Source organism: Tripterygium wilfordii, chromosome 9 (assembly GCF_013401445.1).
Source record: "Tripterygium wilfordii isolate XIE 37 chromosome 9, ASM1340144v1, whole genome shotgun sequence".
NCBI classification, from domain to species: Eukaryota; Viridiplantae; Streptophyta; class Magnoliopsida; order Celastrales; family Celastraceae; genus Tripterygium; species Tripterygium wilfordii.
The window spans coordinates 1,511,259-1,530,899 of NC_052240.1; the positions used below are offsets into that span (position 1 = coordinate 1,511,259).

Consider the following 19,641-nt stretch of genomic DNA (forward strand, 5'->3'; position numbering starts at 1 on the left):
CTCATTAGAAGCATTACACTAGTTGTCATACGTTGAGTTTTGACTCAATTTATACCCTGTTGTCATGTGAAAAATTTATGAACACGCGAACCTGACCTTATGGTCCGAGTTTACACCCATATTAACTAGTTAAAGGGCAAGCTTGTCTGTCTAATATCATTCTCGATTATCACAAAAAAAGAAGAAGAGAGAAAGTATGATACTGTACCTTCAAGCATTGCGATCGGTACTGATCTTGAGTACTCAATTGACAGAATTCAATTCTCTATTTTACTTAACATAAAGTTGACAGAACATATAGAGGAATAACAAAAAAGAAAAGAAAAAGGAAAAGCATCATTGTTGCGATCTTAATAAAGAATAAAAAGCAAATATGAGTAGTCCCCGGCGGCAGCAGAAGCAACAGTTGCTATCTGCCTATCTTTACTTTAATCAGTATACCAAAGACTTTCTTTTTTCTTGTTTTGGCTAATCAAAGGAGAAATCAACATATACTCTCGTCTTCTGCCACAAGTAAAAAAAGGGTTATTTCTTTTCTTCTTTTTTTTATGTCTTTGAATATAATCTTGCAACCCATTTAAGAACCAAATCATACGATTCTTGACATCCAAAAATGTTTTTAAAACTTGCACGTAATAGATTCCTTCACATTCACCACTATGAGATGGTTATTATCGAGCTACCTTTTCTCACAAAATTCTTTGTAGAAAGAGATGGGAACAATTTAATTATTAATTATATTGCATCTTTATAATATATTTTATAGGGAAAATTCTCATATCGTTAAAATAAATATTTAATAGATACGTCATACGTGTGAAACACGTTTTAACCACGTGAGCTTTGGAAGTTTCTGTGAAGTTCTGCAAATTATGTGATGAGTTAAGTTTGGAATTAAACTTGAGAAAACTAACAATATCTTATAAAGATTTTCAAAGTTGGGCAAGAGAGTTTATTGATGTTTCGTTATGGATATTATTTTGAACTAATTTTAAGATAATATCTTAACCCGGGTCAAAACACTCTCTTTGATTTGGGCCTATTTTTTTGGGGAAGCCTGAGGTTTAGGGTCCAATAAGTTTCTGGGCCCATTTAGCCCATAATCCTGAAAAGAATAATGGGCCGGTCCATCTCGGTAGGTGGATATTATAGCCCATTAACATGTGTATGAAATGAGAATCGAAGAAACCCTCAATGAATGGACAATTTAACTGTGATAGAAGACAGATTACATTGGAGCAAATAACTGACATAACTGTCATTTTGACATATTAAAAACAATTAAATTTAGTTTTATTAAGGTCGAAGAAAATCAAGCAGTTCCCTTGAGTCTCTTTGCAATGCAAAGTACTTCCCCTGGTGGAAAGCTAGCTCCAGCTCCAGCTGCGACGGCTGCCTTGACCCGTCTCCGGCGTACGTACCTGCACCGTATGGACTGCCACCCTTCACCTTCTCCATCTCAAACATGCCCGCCCCAAACGTATAACCAACTGGCACGAAAACCATCCCGTGGTGGACAAGCTGAGTAATGGCTGTCAATCTGCATAATTCACAAATTCAGTTTCAAAACATCACTGAATTTGACTGAACACAGGAAAATTAGAGACTTACGGGGTGGTTTCTTGTCCACCTCCTTGAGAGCCAGTGCTGTAGAAAATTCCTGCTGGCTTGCCTGCAAGGGTCTGTGATTTCCATAGACCTCCAGTTGCATCCATGAATGCCTTGAACTGTGCAGACATCATACCAAATCTAGTGGGGAAACCCAGAAGCAACCCATCTGCCTCAGCAAGCTCATCTGGTGTGATAATGGGTGCATCACTCTTTGGCGCTGCACCCATCTTTTCCAGCACCTCCCCTGTTAGCGTTTCTGGTACCTGCCATATTTTTGCTTCCACTCCTTCGATCGATGCAGCGCCTTTCTCTATCTCTTTCGCTAGCTTCGCAACATGTCCATACATGGAATAGTACCTGTTTCACTTAAATTAGCATGAATACTCATGGAGATTAAATTTAAACTGTTGGTTAATCTTTTTTTCAAAGAAGCATGTCAACATTCCCTTTCAAGTGATGAAAAATGAAAGCAATTTAAAGTCTTTGTGGACATCAAGTTTTTTACCTTTAATGATGAATTGCAGGACCATATGTATATAAAGCATGGAAGAGCCATCACTCTCTCTCAACTACAACACTAAAATTACAATTTCCACACTTTGATGATTAAAAACAATACGTACACACAAGTCAACCTGAATATACCATATTTCAAACAAAAGTAGGAAGCAATTTAATTCCTACCCAATATGCTGGAAATCACAATTTGTCCAAATATAGGTGCTTTCAGTTCTTTGACAATATCAAACCTAATACCTCTTCTTTATTTTTTTCACATTTGTATCTCTATCACTTTAATAGTGTGTTTGGATTGAGGGAATTTGAGGGGAAAAGAAGGGAAGGGAAAGATATTTTCCTTCCAATTCCCTTATTTGGATAGTTTATAAAAAATTAAGGGGAGGATTTTGAAGAGGATTGAGATAAAGAAATCATTAAAGGGAGGGATTTGGGGAGAATTAGGGGAAGATTCTCTCCCTTTCTCCCAAATTTCTCAATCCAAACACACTATAAGACAACAAGAAGAATTCTCTAGGCTGTTGATGGTGCTTGAGGATAGAGAGGAAAAGTGGTTCATTGTTATGAGAAAAGATCTTAAAATTATGCAACTTGACTTTTCTACAGGATTTATTCGACTTTTGCAGGGAACTATACATCTAGAAAGAAAATCAAAGATGTGAGATTTACATGTACGGTACAAAGAAAATCACCAGCAACAAAATGGAGGGTTGCAAGACATCAATGGAAGAACAGAAAATGTGTAGCACCCAAATGGTGATTCAATGACATAATTAAAATCCCAAGAAAACAGAAAAATAACAGTAAAGAAAGAATAAGGAGACAAGACTGACTGAAGAGCTTACACAATATACACTTTAGTTGCCATTGATGAAGTCTCTGTTTTTTTCCTTCTTCCCAATAATATCACCCCTGTTTTCTCTTGTTTGTGAGTCTGAAATGTCGACAGAGGAGGTGCTATTTATAGGAAATGTTCTCCCTTCTTGGCATAGGTAAATAGTTAAACAAGAATTAATCAAATTCCATAATTAAAATTAATCACAACATTCAACCATCGTTAGTGCATAATTACATTGATTTAAGGGTGAGAATGTCCTAACCACCAACAGCTTACTATAGTAAAAGAAAACATAAAATTGTCATAAACTACTTCTCTTTCTTATGGAATCCAAAGAAGGCATCAATGATCTTTGTCTTCAAGCGTGCTTCTCTTCCTAATCAGTATACTTATCATCAGATGAGACCATGTTTAGAAAGACATAACAGGAATTTTTTTTTGTCTCCCGTCTGAATTAGTTTTTATCTGTCTTACCAAATACACTAATGCATGTGGAAGATGACCCACTCTAATGATAACTAATTGATAACTAATGCTTGTAAGAGGAGCTAGAGGGGGAGGATGAGGCCTTTCATGTCTTCTAATAATTTTCCTTCTTTTTTAAACTACAAAGTGTGATGAAGCTTCCATTTCCTCCATGATTGTACCTTCAAAATTGTCTTCTTTTTTGGGTGGACGGTGTCGGCATTTCCAGAGGATGAGATTGTAGTATGGAAGCTTTTTCTTTTGCTTCAAGCTGCTGTGTACACCACTAGAGGAATCAATTCTTTCAAGATGTCCCATTCGAGACTCTGTTTTCATAACCCTACTGATTGCAGGTCAAGCTGGATAACATAAGGACCCACCCGCTTCATTTTTTCTTCATGGAGTCTTATTGAAGGAACCACCATTGACCAAATAATTACCTAAAAGTAGGCCCCACACTTAAAAAACAACTCTTTTTCTATTGATCTCTAGGACAAAGTATGACGATTGAAGAATGCTTTGGGGTCCGGATGCACTTTCTTGTCCAGAGCCACCTAATCCACCTTCATAAGAAGAGTGCAACTGTAAGGCAGAGTATTTGTCTTAATTGAAGAATCATCTTTAGTCAACTTTGGCCGCAAAAACCAGCAGCCTCAAAATATATTCAATGAAAGAAGCTTTGCTTCATTGCATCTTCTGTGGCAGAGGAATCAAAACAGAAACAAACTCATCAAGTACCATATAAAAAAAAAATCCAATTATTCCTGTGTAGAATGAGTGTTCAAATGTATCCATATGCTATATTCAAGAATATCAAATACAAGGTATGCACTATATAAGGCTATGTTCCCGGAAGAAGTACTCCTCTACACAAGGTTTTCACTTTATGATATTCAGAACTAGTTCAAGCCAATGGATGCAAACAGCTAACAAGCTCTGAAGAGGAGAAGAATCAAAATATTCGCCAATCGAGCAACCACCTTCATCAAGTAGAACATGCATCAATATAATATGCTCATGTCCAAAGGACCACTCTTAATCAGCGCATTCCAAATATAACAGTTAATGGCATGAAAATAAAAGATCATGTAAGCTTTAAGAACCTATAAAGGGGACAAAAATCTATGAAACTCATAACAACCGAATCTGCCCAAACAACCAGTCTATATGCCACGGAAACTTGCATTCCCAACCTTTCCAACCTCCATTATTTCCCTGAAATAGCATTATTGATGGAAAGGCTTCTGAAGATTACATCACTAGAGTCAGTGTTTGAATCATAAAAAATTTCAAGTTTGTCCAGAATTCTCCTCACAAAATCACAAGTCTAACTTATTTCATTTGGAATCACATTAACGTCATAAACAGAGCAAGTCTCCCCGTAGATCAGGGTTTCATGCAAGAATTCGAGATCAGGGACCTCTATTACCCAACCAAAGTTGGAAAACTTTCAAAAAGAAGCACAGGGACATTATTACCAACTCTATAATATTATTTCTGCGACTAACTTAAGCATACTGGGAGGATTTTCACAAATCTCTGTTCCCAGGCAGTAGCACTAAAAGAATTGAAGGGACATCAGTTGAAAAATAAGTAACAATCCACTAAACCAAAAACTAAAACGCGGAATAATACCCACTTTTAATCAGTCAGAGTGTACGACATTAAAAGTAAATCCAGGTTTAAAAGTTGTGTGCAATTACAAGTACAAGAAGGAAGAAGAGCAATGTTGGTCAACAACATTATGAATGTAATTGCAACTCCAACAACGATTCGAGTATCATTCATGCAATCAGCAGCAACAGCAGAAACAGAATATTATATCATTTAACTCAAAACGCATGCAAGCAATAATACAATTTGAAGAAAAAGATAATGCTTAAACAAGAAGAAATACCAGCACCAATCACACAAATTGATTTCGGGAAAACAATTCAAACCTATTTGATAAAATTATATTATGAAGTTGTATCAGACTACTTATACAAACTACAGCACAAATTATCTAACAGGGTCGGAAAAGGAAAATATCTCATTCCAGTTTAACTATCCCAACTTAGGTAATTTGTCATTATTAAAAGCAATATGAATATTTTTGAAGCGAGATGCGATTTGAAGCCAAGAAAATTCCCTAAAACTGGACCAAATTACAACCAATTTGAAAACTTTCAATTGAGAAACAATTCAATTGAAAGGGGAGCTTAATTTTGACTCCTTTATTCAATGTACAAAATCCAAAAAATTAACCCAAACAACACAATATTTCCATCAAAATGTTATCTTTTTTTTTCTTTGCTTTACCTACGTTCTTTTTTACATAAATTATCCGTGCAACCATCAACAACCAAAAGCAAGACCTCCAAACTCACCTCCATGGCCGACAACTACCCCACTGCCACAAAAGCTCACTCCTTTCATCCCTACATCAAGCGGCTCCCACTCAGAGTCTGCACTAAACTTGAAGCAATCCTCCTTATCTTCTCATTCTCATCCTCCACCAAACTCACACACATCTCCAAAACGCCTTCTCTCCCAGCTTCCCTGCACATTAACTCGCTATAGCTGCACAAAAAATCCAACGTCAAGAGTGCGTACTGAACTCCCCTTGCACTCCCATTCTTCAACACCTTCACCAACATCCCCACACACCCATCAATCCTCCCCATCTCGTCCCTTCCTTCCTTACATTTTGCCAGTACTCCCAACACTTCCACTGCCCTCTCCAGCCCCAATTCCGCAATCCGAAACAGAATAGGTACAGCCCCACAATCCACCGCACGTCTCCTATTATCAGGGAAAGAGCATATTGCGTAAAGAGAAGTGGCTGCCTCTTTCACCTCTCTGCCCTCTCCATACCTTATAATCCTCACAAGGTTTCTAATTGCGTCCGTATAAGCACCAATGGTTGCCTTATTCACCTCCACAACCGCAAGGCTCGTTAGAATGGTCGCAGCTATGGCGCGGCAATCCGGCCACCCACTTTTGAGAGCAGCAACTACCCGCCCAATCGCACCCTCAGCAACAAGACCCACTTTATTGTCGTCATCCAGCGACAAATGCAGTAGCAAAGAGAGGGCTTTCTCCTGTAGCGCCGGATCGAGCGAGTTAACGCAGCGGAGAACAGCCGATACGGCGCCTGACTCCGTCAAGTGGCGACGAATCGCCGGGTCTCGCTTGGAGAGTTTGTTGAGTTGAGCAAGGGAGTCAATCTTGGTCTCAATAGGTGAACTTCGCGAAGTGAGAGTGGATATTAATTCTCGCGGCTGCGGCTGTGGACGTGACCGCGAACACGTTTGTGAGGGTTGGTGGTCAGGTTGTGAATTTAGAGGGGAGACTAGGTTATAGTTGGAAATCAGACTCCGAAGGGCGTGGTTGGGGATTAGAGATGGGTAGTCAGGAAGGGCAAGGTTGGTAATCGGACAAGTCCGATGACCGGCGTCTAGCCACCGTTGGATTGAAGCCCGGTCAAAGGTGTGACCCGATGTTAAAATCACCGGGTCGGTCATTAACTCGAGAGAAATGGGGCACTTGAAATCGTCCGGGAACTGAATCGCCATTTCTTCTCCTCACTCACTTTATCTCTCTAAAACCCAGTTTCACTTTCTCTCTAAACCCAGTTTCACTTTCTCTCTCTAGTATCTGGTGGAGGGTTTTGCAAGGTTTTGGAAGCAACCAGAGAAGAACTTTCCTCCATCCATGGATAAATGGAAAAGGAAATAAAGGCCTCGGCTTTAAGCTCGTGAGGCTACCAAATCACTCACCCGAAATGACTATTACGTCCTTGTCAAATCAATGCAATTACCCAATTAGCATAACATAATTAAAGAACTAACGTTACAGAATCAGTGGGTTCAAGATGAAGTGGAGAAGGGTATGTTGGGGATTTTGAGAGCAGGGACTGTAGATTTTGAAATCTGGTTAACGTTTTGTCGGCTACTTTGATAGAAACAAAGAGGAAGTTGAATGGGTAGGACTTTTTCTCCTTTTTCTTTTTCCCCACTTTTTTTTTTCTTCATGAAATCACTGTTGTAGACTTGTAGTTATGTGCATTGCTGCTTTTACAAGCCAGTTTTCCAGGAAAACAGAGTATTAAAATTGGGCTTCATGTCAAACGGTCCTTTTGGCTTGAATGGCTCACAATTAAAGTAAAACAAATGTGTGATAGTGATGTTAGCGTTTGAGGTTTTAAAAGCCCCAATTGTCACGCCAATGCCTAATAAACCGGACGAGGGCCATGCGGTATCAGTGGTCATTACAGATGAACTAACTGTAGTGATTTTTAGTGTGGATCTTTAACCTTCCAATAAACTGACTTACCATTGATGATCAAGTTAAATTCTGGCATTGACTACGGGTAGGAGGGCACCTGTCATATGATGAGAGACTCTGATCAAAAATACAGAGAGTACAATCAATCAATCATATTCAATAATCAAGAAGATAAGATCAGAGAGTTTTATCCTCTTTTACTTCTTCAATAAAGAAAACGTATTCAATCTTGTGTCTTACACCAGTTAACTTATTAAACTGTTGTGGAGTCCACGGATGCTATTTATCACATGACAGCTGTGGAAGAAAGTGATGGCTTTGATTTATTTTGGGAGAGCAAAGAAAGTGATGAACGGATTAGATTGGTTCAACAGTTTCAACCTATTGTTTCCCTGGCTTATTACTTAAAGAGACAGAGCAATGAGAAGTCGTTGACATGCCCATAACCAATCAGAAGGAACAACTTGTGGGGTTGTCTGTTCTTTACATTTCATTATCATAATCATCAATTCATCTTGAATAGACAGGAACGTGAATCATGAGAGTTTCCCCCTTGTGCATGGCAGGTGGCCCGTTTCTACAGTTACATATATCTTTCAATTTCATTAGTGCTAATCAAATTCTAGTCTTAGTACATTAGTGTTTGTCCTGATATGGAAAACTTGTAGTCTCTGGGATTAAGTCAGTCAAAACAAAGCCGGAAACAATATAGCAAAGAACTCCCATCAAGATATAGCAACCTCAAAATTTGTTGCAAAAATTGCAGCAGAGAATATACAAAGGAAACCACATACGTTGTCTTTGATATACAACTGCGCCGGATAAGGATTAATCTTACTCTATCTAGGGTGTAGTGCGGTGACTGTCACTTGGTTCACGGAGTATGATTCATCTTGCTTACTTGAAGATGAACTGGATTCAATAGGATTCCTTCCGAGACAGAACCCGGGCTTTTTAGGCTGCGGCATTGCTGCACTCTCACTGCTCAACATCAAAACTGCAGAGGCCATGGTTGGCCGGTCTTCAGCTCGCTCTTGCACACATAATAGAGCAACCTGTATGCACCTTAAAACTTCATTTGGGGAATATGATTCACCCACTGATTGATCTATCAGTTCCAGCCCCTTTCCTTCTCTCCATAGTCTCCAGGCCTGCAATATATCAGTCAGGTTTTGGTCAATAATGTTGTAATCTTGTAGACTGACTAAGAATACTGGAAAAGAAAGATCCATTGGAGATTGTTTAGTTGTTCACTTGTACTTACATGTCCAAGAAGATTAAGTTCACTGTTTGAATGATAAAATCCCTTATTTTTCTTTCCACTTACAATCTCCAAAAGGAGAACGCCAAAGCTGAAAACATCAGACTTCACAGAGAAGAGACCGTCCATTGCATACTCAGGAGACATATAACCACTGCATGTCAGCAATAACCAAAAAATGCCAAAGGTTAGTGAACTGTTGTCGATCTCAACACTAATGCAAAACTGGTTTATGATACTTACTACGTGCCAACAACTCTCTTAGTATTTACTTCCGTTTGATCTCCACCAAAAATTCTAGCCATGCCAAAGTCTGATATTTTGGGGTTCATTTCTCCATCAAGTAGAACATTGCTTGCTTTGAGATCCCTGTGGATGATTCTGAATCTGGAATCCTGGTGAAGATATAGAAGTCCTCGAGCAATCCCACATATGATGTTGAAGCGCCTTGGCCAATTCAACAAGGAGCTCCTCGATTGACCTGGAACAGCATTTCAAATGAATGAATGCCAAGAAAACTCAACTGAAGTATAACACACAAAAGAAAACAAGAGTGACTAACTGAATATAACAGCATCCAGGCTTCTGTTCTCCATGTACTCGTAAATCAGCATCTTTTCATCCCTCTCAACACACCAGCCAAGCAAGCGAACCAAATTTCTATGTTGAAGCCTGGCTATTAACCTGACCTCGTTCTTGAATTCTTCTATTCCTTGTCCAGAGTTCTTTGACAGCCTCTTTACCGCTATTTCTTGACCTTCTATCAACCTACCCTGGCATTGCCACATTGTTTTATCAGGATTTTTCCAACAGGTATGTGCTTTTATGCATATGGGTTTTAATTGAAAAGGTATGATTTCACCTTGTAAACACAACCAAATCCGCCTTGTCCCAGTTTATTTTCATTAGCGAAGTTATCAGTAGCTGTCACTATGGTACCGAAATCAAACAAGGGCAACTCCAAATCATCAACATTATTTTCACTCGAGTAGTCTCTCTTACTTGAGATGACCACTTCATTTAACAGATAATCTTGGCTTCTTTCGGGTGCACCTGATTCATATACAGGACGACAAGAAAATAACTCTCAGCACAACTCATTTACATGCTCAATTCTGATAATGGAAAATATCATGTTTACGGTACCTTTTTTATCAGTTTCTCCCTTGCACATACTTTGCAATGCCTTCCTCTTCCATGCCAAATACCCAATCAGCACCAAAAATAAAACTGCACTACCAACTGCAACGCCAATTACCACAAGATGTATGTTCCCTCTATCATCTGAAATGTACAAATTGGTCATCAATTCATTTCACAAATCCATCTTCATTGGCCACAATAATTTAAGGTATTTCAAATGTTTTTAATGTTCCTAATTGAATTACACAAGTCTCTAAAGTGTAACCATCCAGAATTCAGAATTTCTTAAAGCTGCAACATCGACCCAGAAATTACATCTAACAGAATTTATACAACACAACTCCATAACAGTGGAAGCAACCAAGTAGATCTTATATAATCACAATTGAACAGAATATAAGTAGAGCCGCTTTAAACAAGAAAAAGGAAAAAAGAAAACCCCAGACAAAATAAATCAACAGATGACATGAAAACTTGGTTCTGGCTACCTACCTCATCTATACACAGGACCCACAAATTATTCAAGGGAGTCGGAACGAGGGCCAAATTCTTTGGTAGACCCATAGGCGACGCTCCTGATAATGACATTGGCATATATAAGAACCCTTTCCAGTCCCTCCAAAGCTAATCAAATTCAAAGTTTCCAACTTTGAATTTGTGAGTTCTGTGATTTGTGAAACATTCCAGTGGAAACCAACCCCCCCACAAGAAAACTCAAGATTTTTGAGTTTTCGGCCCTCGAAGTGGTATCAAGTAATAGTATTAGAGAGTCAAAAGGGGCTCATGGGTCTGGCCCAACAACTTTACCCACCAAGTCAAAAATGTCGGCCCACAGTTGCCGCATTAGAGTTAGAGAGCCGTATCGTCGGTTGCATATTGGCCCACGTTAATCAAGCCATTGTATCAGGGAACCATTCAAGGACTTGAAAAGGAAAAGCTACCCTACTCTCACAGAGTCACAGTACCTGACTGATTTTCACCATAGCAGGCAACTTTAATCAACATTGGATTCATGGCTAACTAATAAATTATACGACTAACATTTTACGATACATAGCAACTGACACATATGCAGTTCACACTTATGCCTTTCAATGTCTAAATTAATACATGGGGCCCATTGAACTCTTACGGAAAAAAAGAGAGACCCTCTAGGACATTGATACTTTCTAGTGTGACAGGCTATTGCACTCTGTTTTATAACCAGCAATTGTGCCAATTGCCAGCATAAAAGTAAAGCTTTTAGTGTTGGTTCTTAGATCAAATCATCACCTACACTTCCAAGGAAAGTCTCTCTCTCATTCTCACACTCCTATAAAATAGTCATGGGTTCCCAAAATTCATCTTAAAGAAAAATAAGCTTCTTGGATTTAATAGAGTGGTCAACCTTTAACTTTAGTCTTTTGTTATAAATGGAAAAAAAAATTTCTGGTTCAAATTAAATGCAGACATGGTTGAGGAATGTATGTTTTACAGATCCCTAAAAATAAATAAAAAAATTAAACACCCTAATTTTTAGGAAGTTGCACCCAGGTTTCTATTTTTAGGGACTTTTCTTTTCATTAGAAAAACAGAACAAAACAGAGAAAACAAAATTTTCATTAGAAAAACAGAGCCAAAACACAACAAAACAAAGGAAATTAGAAGGTTGAGAGAGAGAGAGAGTGTGTACCTAGATCAGAAGCTGCCAATCTAACATACAGATCTTGACCACCATCTGCATATTGTCTCATGTCCAAGAGATCATTTGTCCAAATAACACAACCTGTGCCTCCATTGGTGATATTGGAATTAGCATAAGCTGTACAAGAACAATTCTTGGAACACAAACCTTCACATTGTTTAAGGCTCATATTCGCATCCACAACTGAACTAGTACTATCAGGTAACTTGACGTTCTTCATGTGCAAGAACTTATCTTTCCCACACTCCAACTCCGTTTTCCTAACACACCCACCTGACCCATCTCTCAAATTCCAAGCTGTTGGGTTATTAGGCTCAAACCCTCTTGTACACTTGCAGACTGGAGAAGAATTTGAATCACAAACACCGTATGGACCACATTCGTTGTAATGGTCGCATTGATCTTTTGGTGCGTACCAGAATCTTGACCATTCTTTCTTGCTTTCAATCCATGTTAATCTATGTATTTCCCCAAATGGAGTCATAACTAACCTTGAAAACAAACTCTTATTTGTTACTTCAAAAGTGTAGTAGACTTCGTCTTGATTAGTGACGAAAGAGAAGTGCATGTAAGGAAGAGGATTCATTTCTGGCACACCACTGAATCTCAAACCGTTCCATGGCCCGCTTCGATACTTTCGAACCTCTCTGTCCCACAAGAATGCTTCTGGGAATCCATGATAATTTATCTTGAAAGAGAAATCACCAGAAGCAGGATCATCACTGCTTCTCCATGAACTTAAGTATCTGTTCAAACCGGTTCTAAGATCCCAACCTAGCTTCAGCGATGGTAACAGAGTATCAGTTGGGTAATCAAAGCTCTGCCACAAATACCCATCTGGATCATTATCGTTTGCTTCTCTTATAACAAGATTTCCTGTATCTAACAACTGGAAAACTGGATTATCAGCCTTGATTTTGGTTTCATTTGATGACCAAACGAGATTCTCTGCTTCATCAACAAGAAATAGCCCTTGGTTGTTGATCTTGAGAATTGCAGAGGAGGTTGTGAGTGGGTTCTCTCTATTAGCAACCCAAACGACTGTCTTGACTTGAATGGTTTTGTACCAAACACCCAAGTAAAATTTCCTTGGATCGCCTCGTGTGAAGAATCCAAACTCAAAAACCCCAGTTGCAGAGACGAGAGTTTGGTTATCTGTGAGAGATTGGGTTGCGGTTAAGGTGTCTGTTGAGATGGCTATGGAGGGTATGAGAGTAAAAAAAGCGATGAACAACCTTGTTTTGGCTATCATTCTTCAGTAATGGGCTTTTCCTCTCTCAAGCGATCTGGGTTTCTAGTTAAGATGTTTTGGTTTATTCAAGCTGGAGACATTTGGTGTGGTTTGATAGGAAGAGAAGAAAGGACATTGTGTTGACTCTGCTTCGCTTTCTCTAGTGTCTTGGTCTGTTTTACGAAATTCCAATTTGTGGAAACCAAAGGGCTAACCCTAATGTAGACAGAAAACAATCAAAACATGACATGGACAAGTTTGGGCCTAACTTGGGCTTCTTCTTCTTCTTGTTGGGTTGTCACCTACCTTGCACTCTAATTTCAAGTTTCAACTATTACTTTTTGCTATAATAGTCATTATTGGAAATTTCACTAAATAAAACCAATAAAAAAACAACAATTAAAGACTCTTAAACCATGGTATTTTACATATAGGGAAGGTCATCTACAAATGTGAACAATCCTCTGTCTTCTCAAACATGTTCAAGAGTCTACTTTTGCTGCCCTTCTTTTTTCTTGTTTGTGTCTTTAATACAATGCTCTCTTCTTCTCTATTTGTCAGAAGATCAACGGTTCTCCTTCAGTTTCAGAGTATACTTTAATCAAGTCAACTGACAAATTCAGAGGTTTAATACGAGAATGGCCATGTGAAAAAGATGCAAGCACAAGTAACAACTCACCATTGAAATCTAGTATGAAACGATTGGACCTACCACAAGATTCATTAAAATATCTCCACTATTACAAGTATAGAAAATCTATAAGGTTTGTTGAGGAAAATCGAACATTATTAAAATAACGATAAAATGGATAAATTATAAATTCATGAGTTTCCTTGACTTAATAAGACACGTTTTAACAATGTGAGTATGGGATGAGACTGTGATGGGTTGAGTTTGGACTTAGACTAGGAAAAACTGACAATATCTCAAAATGATAGTCAAGTTTGGATAAGAGTATCAATTATCATTTACAAAGAGTTCAAACTATTCAATCACATTGCTTTGCTTCTTTTTTTTTTGAGAAGAAAATACTGCTTCACTAAGAAAAAACGGAATTGTGATCCGCAACAATTACATCGTCCAGAAACCCTGGATTTACATCAACCCATTACCTACTCTCCGACCACAACAAAGCCTTATGAGCCAACACATCAGCAGCTTTGCTTGCTCCACGCTTAACATGACAACAACCTACATAAGAGATTGCTTTGCTTATTGAAATGTCCCAAGTCATGCAATTAGCTTTACTTTCAGGTGAGATGGGAAAAAAATGCAGATGTTGGGTCATTTTTTGTCATATAGTTGAAGCAATATGACTTGGCATCTTCTTGTCCAAACAACATTTGTTCATTAACTCATAACTTGTCAGATTAATTTGTACGTTCTGCATTAGATCATATGTTTTTGCTGATATCATATTTTACATGATTTCCATGATGTACAGCAGGATACATTCACTCTTTAACAGTCCAGGCACCAGCTTTCAAAGAACAGCCCATGGTTTCTTTCTATGGTTTCAGAATCTCTGCAACTGTACATGCATTGGGCTCACACCTGCATTTGAGACAAGGATCAACTCAGTTTCTGTTTGTTCTGTAATGAAAAAATCAATCTTCTATGTATTCATACTTAGTTATGAACATGCAAAATGAATTTGTTTCCTCACACTGTCCAAAAAGAAAACAAAGAAAAGGAAACAAAAGAAGCTACGCATTGCCTATACAGTATACGTATTTAAACATGAAGGCATATGCGTGTATGCGATAAAGTACTGAATCGAATCTATCTTCCAACCAGTATCGTAACTGTCAATTCTTTTGAGGATGCAATCTCGTGAGATTCTTGACATTCCGCGAAAGTCTCTGTGTCTAAGGAACTCCTCATCGAAGTAAATGTGGGTTGTCTAGGCAATGGAAGGGTTGCAGTTTCGCTTTCTAGCATTAGTAAGACAGAGTCCATGGATGGTCTGGAACTTGCGGAGTCCTGTACGCACAGCATCCCCACGTGTATGCATCTCAAAACCTCATCTGGAGAGCAAGATTCTTGGATGGAAAGGTCAACGAGCTCCATTGCCTTACGTTCGCTCCAAAGATCCCATGCCTGTGGCTCCAAAATTCAAGTATAAGAGTTCATCATAATTTGGGTTCATAGAGTAACAAAAGGTGATTAATGAAAAGGCATATGTACTTACATGAGCTACAAGGGTCATTTGTTCAGTTAACCGGAAGCTAGTGTTCCTCCGGCCACCCACAATCTCTAGCAGTAATACACCAAAGCTATAAACATCAGACTTCACTGAAAATAGACCCTCCATTGCATATTCAGGTGCCATGTACCCACTGAATTCAAAGTAAGAATAAGTGGCATTAGGATAAATCAAAATTGTAGAACTAGGCTGAATTGTATTGAAATGTATTACTTACTACGTGCCGACAACACGATTCGTATTTGCTTCATTTTCGCTCACCCCAAATATTCTAGCCATTCCGAAATCTGAAATCTTTGGGTTCATGTCCTCATCCAACAAAATGTTGCTGGCCTTGAGATCTCGATGAATTATCCTAAGTCTTGAATCTCGATGAAGATAAAGGAGTCCTCGGGCAATCCCTAATATGATAATGAAGCGTTTATTCCAGTCTAGGAGTGTCTGCTGGGCTGGGTCTGCCATTATGTTAACCAACAAAATGTACAACATTGTCAGGGACTCAGGACAAGACCCATTAATATGGAAAACTCAAAAGAATTCATGATTTTGTGCTTCAAAATTTGCTCAAAATTGCACTAAGAAGAGAATTCTGCACTATAAGATGAGAAATTAACTAACCAAAAAGAAAGCAATCCAAGCTTTTGTTCGGCATGTATTCATATAGCAGCATCTTTTCTTCCCCCATGATACAGCAGCCTAATAACCTAACAAGGTTTCTGTGCTGTAATTTGGCAATCAGTATTATCTCATTCTTGAACTCCTCCAACCCTTGTCCAGATTTCCTCGACAGCCTCTTTACAGCTACGTCCTGTCCTCCGGGGAGCTTTCCCTGGTAAACAAAAGTAAAATCCAGTTTTCTCATTAGAATTTTATCTGAGACTTCTTTACACTTCTGATGTGCTTAGCACCGATACCAACCTTGTAGACTGGACCAAATCCCCCCTGCCCAAGCTTGTTTTCTTCGGAAAAATTGTTTGTAGAAGCTGCTACAAAATCGAAACTGAACATAGGCAACTCTGGCCCATTAATGTCATTCCCTACCATTAAAAGTTCAGCTGGTCCTGAAAGATCTGTCGAGTATTCCTTGCTTACTTCAAAAACTGGCATCTCGCTGTTCCTTATTAATGAAGGTGGAATCGATGCGGGCAAAACTAGAGAAGAGAAATTAAAAAAAAAAATGAATTTAAGTCAATACTATTTAGCTGCGCTGGAAACATGTTTTCCAGTAATTAACCAAAATCTTACCTTTCAGCTTTTCTTTCAGCCTCAACAGGAACCATATGAATATGCCAAGGAAGAACACTCCGGCAAAAGCAATTACAACTATCAAAGGTGTTGATAATTTTCTCTTGCCGCCTAGAAACAAGCACAGAAAAGTCACAAAATTTCAGCCAAATAGCAAAAACGGCAGAGCATCTATCTTAACTGCTAAAGTTTTATTTGTTTCATCTTTCCCTATAATGTAATCTCTTAGGCCTTTCGACTCTCCTACGTACTTATTTTGCTACTTTTTTTATACAAGTCACCATCTCTCCCCATGTGGAGTTTGTTTCCCCAACTAAAACTCAATTTGCATTCTTAAATAATAATCAAAATAGAATGGTGCTATTAGAAATTCTGATATGTTGGATCATTCGTCGCAGGCTGCTGCATACTCATAACGGCTTCAAGAGCAAGAACACAAATATATCAACATCAATCAATTGGTCAAAACTATAAAACCCTCACACTCCCTCAAATTTCTTCATGTAATCAATTTTTTAAGTATGGTTCTAGAGGTATCTTGAACTAATATGAAGTGCCATATATCAACATCAATTGCCTCCCATGTGTGGGTAGGTACCATAATCAACATCACTTTCATTTATAAATTTATCAGGAACCATTGAACAAACTGATCTAAAGAATGCAAGTTAAATAACAGATTATACCAAAATTCAAAAAGGAGCTAAAACAACAGCAAACACAATAATCCATTAATCCTTACCTAACTCAGAGTCAGCCAGGCGGAGGAAGAATGAACTCCCACCTTTGTCAAAATGCTGAACATCGACCAAGTTCTCAGACCATATCAAGCACCCAATGGAAGGAACGTTTGCATATGCGATACAAGAACAATTCGCCGAACACTGTTCCTTACACGTCTCGGAGGCTGTAAGACGCACCATATCTGCAAAATCCGGCAATTTCATGCCTGTCAACGCTTTAAACCCATCCTCCCCACCACCTCCCCCTGCCACACTACCGTTCCTCTGGCACTGCGATTGTGTCTTCCTCTTACACCCATCTGTCCAATTCCCTCTTCTCCACTGCTCTTGACGCGTTGGCTCAAACCCATCCATACATCTACATTTAGGAGAATCAAACACACTGCAAGTGGTAAAATTTCCACAATAATTGTAGATTTCACATTCATTTGCAGGCTGTGATTGCATCTTCTGCCATTGCTTTGCATCTTCATCCCACCTAAGCTGCTCGTCCATTCCATCCCATTTCAAGTGAAACCTTAACAAATGAGAACTATCATTCGGAATATACGTGAAGTAAACATTCCCAAACCCATCATTGTTAAGCTTAAACCCATAAAGGTAATTAGCCACAAGTGTCATATTAGGGATACCTAGGAATATCTGGGAATTCCAGTGGCCGCTTCTCCACCGCCTTTTCGATCCATCCAGTATCACTATTTGCGGTGCCCCCCTTGAATCAATACTCATAGAGTAGTTTCCAAGTGAAGGGTCGTTTCTCGATCTCCATGAGGTGAAGGGACGGATTTCTCCAATATCAGAATGCACATATGCTCTCATGTGTGGCAAGAATGTATCCGTTGGATCTCTAAAGCTCTGCCAGTACGCCTTGTCAATATCACCAATGCTGTCACTCCTTGACAGAATGAAATTCCCAGTATCAGCAAGAACTGCTGTTGTTTCATTTCCAGACAAAATGGAAGCACGGCTTGACCAGACTAGAGTCTCATTTGCAGATGAAATCACCAGATTCCCATCACCCCCAATAGTGAAAACCCCAGAATCATCTGAAATTGGGGCTTCTCTGTTAGCAACCCAGACAACTGTTTGAGGCTGAATGTTATGGTACCAAATACCCACATATCTCAAGGTGGAGTTTTCAGGACTGAAGAAACCCAATTCAAATATTTTATTTTCTGATATCAGGGATTCCCCTTCTCTTATGGGTCGAACTCTCGTGATTGTGTTATTTGCATTGCAAAACAAACCAACAGAAGATAGAACACAAAAGAATGATAAAAGAAACAAAGAAACAGGGTTCATTCCCATCAAGGCCAATTTCTATAATCTACAGAAATTCAGTGGGACTAAAAGGTGAAGATCTAAAAAAGGAAAGAAGAAGAAGAAGAAAAACGAAGAACAATAAAGGTGGTTACCCGCATTATTTTTTTTGTTTGTCTGAATGTGGCTACCTTACCTGTAACTAGTGGGTTTGGTATTATCCGCATATAGTATAGCAAGGCTGCGAATTTAGACCTTTGAAAGCTTCGTTTGACCAGAAGAGTTGATCGAATGCGAAATGTTGGAGAAAAGCCAATACTCAGTTCGGTGTCGAAGCATTTTTTATTCAGAGATTTGAAACACATGGCAATGAAAAGTACAAACTCCGAGTACTATTCCTTCTTCTACTTCGCATACCCAATTACATGGGTGGTTGGTAATAAATCAAACACTGATTACTTGATTAGTGATTAATTACACTGACTTTCTCAATCAATCGTTAAGAAAATTGGAACCCAGTTGGGAATCTCCAGCTTTCCACATGTTTGTTGATGTGACAGTAATATTTTTGTAGAAATCAAATCACATGTTTCATTTTCACATGCGATGAAGGATGTTGTATAGTTTAAGCAACTATATTTGTCTAGTAATTCTGATTATATGTTTTGGAATTAATAATTAATCAACTTACCAATCAATCCATTTCAAGTTTCAATCTTTGATTCTTTTCTTACCCTGCGGTTTCAATCTCCTCATTCACTTATTAACTAACATCTCCTATTTCACTTCTTTTAACAACCATGAAGTGAAAAACACAGTTCTCAAAATAATTATCCATATAGTAACAATTACCTTCGAAGATTCAAACATGATAATAATTAGTTGGCATGTCGAATTCAATTAATGGATAAATTTTAACCACCTCAGAAAAAATTTAATGAAAAAAAAAAATTGAAGCCCAAAGAGACAGAAGCCATGTTGTATAGAATGGTAGCAATAAATGAACTAAAAGAAAAGGAACAATATTCCCATGTGATACAAACTTTCCAATACTAATTTAAGGAACAAGTTGTCGGAATACTGGACCCTCCTCATGCCCTGGACCCCTTAGAGCATCCACAATGGTGCTATATTTAACATTGTTAACAATACTTTTTGGATAAATATA

At 38.5% G+C, this 19,641-nt stretch overlaps 2 protein-coding genes and 1 pseudogene across 10 annotated transcripts; all 3 read right to left on the reverse strand.

Moving 5' to 3' along the window:
• Nucleotides 1-1,185: 1,185 nt before the first annotated feature.
• LOC120005022 lies at nucleotides 1,186-2,995 on the reverse strand (annotated as a pseudogene).
• Nucleotides 2,996-3,138: 143 nt separating this feature from the next.
• LOC120005015 (U-box domain-containing protein 8-like) lies at nucleotides 3,139-7,182 on the reverse strand. Of its 3 annotated transcripts, none has more exons than XM_038854440.1 (2): nucleotides 5,800-7,182; nucleotides 3,139-3,993 (listed from the first exon to the last, which is right to left on the reverse strand). In XM_038854440.1, exon 1 carries the CDS (start codon nucleotides 6,985-6,987, stop codon nucleotides 5,851-5,853), a length of 1,137 nt encoding a protein of 378 aa, XP_038710368.1. In that variant the 5' UTR covers nucleotides 6,988-7,182; the 3' UTR covers nucleotides 3,139-3,993; nucleotides 5,800-5,850. The 3 variants fall into 3 exon arrangements, with proteins under 3 accessions (XP_038710368.1, XP_038710366.1, XP_038710367.1); XM_038854438.1 differs by lacking the exon at nucleotides 3,139-3,993 and adding an exon at nucleotides 4,000-4,126 and having other exon boundaries at nucleotides 5,800-7,178; XM_038854439.1 differs by lacking the exon at nucleotides 3,139-3,993 and adding an exon at nucleotides 4,209-4,410.
• A 1,224-nt stretch (nucleotides 7,183-8,406) lies between these two features.
• LOC120004997 (receptor-like serine/threonine-protein kinase SD1-8) lies at nucleotides 8,407-18,838 on the reverse strand. 7 transcript variants are annotated; one of them, XM_038854413.1, is made up of 8 exons: nucleotides 17,213-18,838; nucleotides 16,471-16,581; nucleotides 16,144-16,376; nucleotides 15,844-16,054; nucleotides 15,443-15,680; nucleotides 15,211-15,358; nucleotides 14,826-15,119; nucleotides 14,345-14,573 (listed from the first exon to the last, which is right to left on the reverse strand). In XM_038854413.1, the coding sequence occupies exons 1-8, from the start codon at nucleotides 18,519-18,521 to the stop codon at nucleotides 14,568-14,570; spliced, it is 2,550 nt and encodes an 849-aa protein (XP_038710341.1). In that variant the 5' UTR covers nucleotides 18,522-18,838; the 3' UTR covers nucleotides 14,345-14,567. The 7 variants fall into 7 exon arrangements, with proteins under 7 accessions (XP_038710342.1, XP_038710345.1, XP_038710344.1 ...); XM_038854412.1 differs by having other exon boundaries at nucleotides 14,792-15,119; XM_038854414.1 differs by lacking the exons at nucleotides 14,345-14,573; nucleotides 14,826-15,119; nucleotides 15,211-15,358; ... (3 more) ...; nucleotides 16,471-16,581; nucleotides 17,213-18,838 and adding exons at nucleotides 8,407-8,850; nucleotides 8,964-9,114; nucleotides 9,204-9,441; ... (2 more) ...; nucleotides 10,107-10,244; nucleotides 11,776-13,204.
• Between the last annotated feature and the right edge of the window lie 803 nt (nucleotides 18,839-19,641).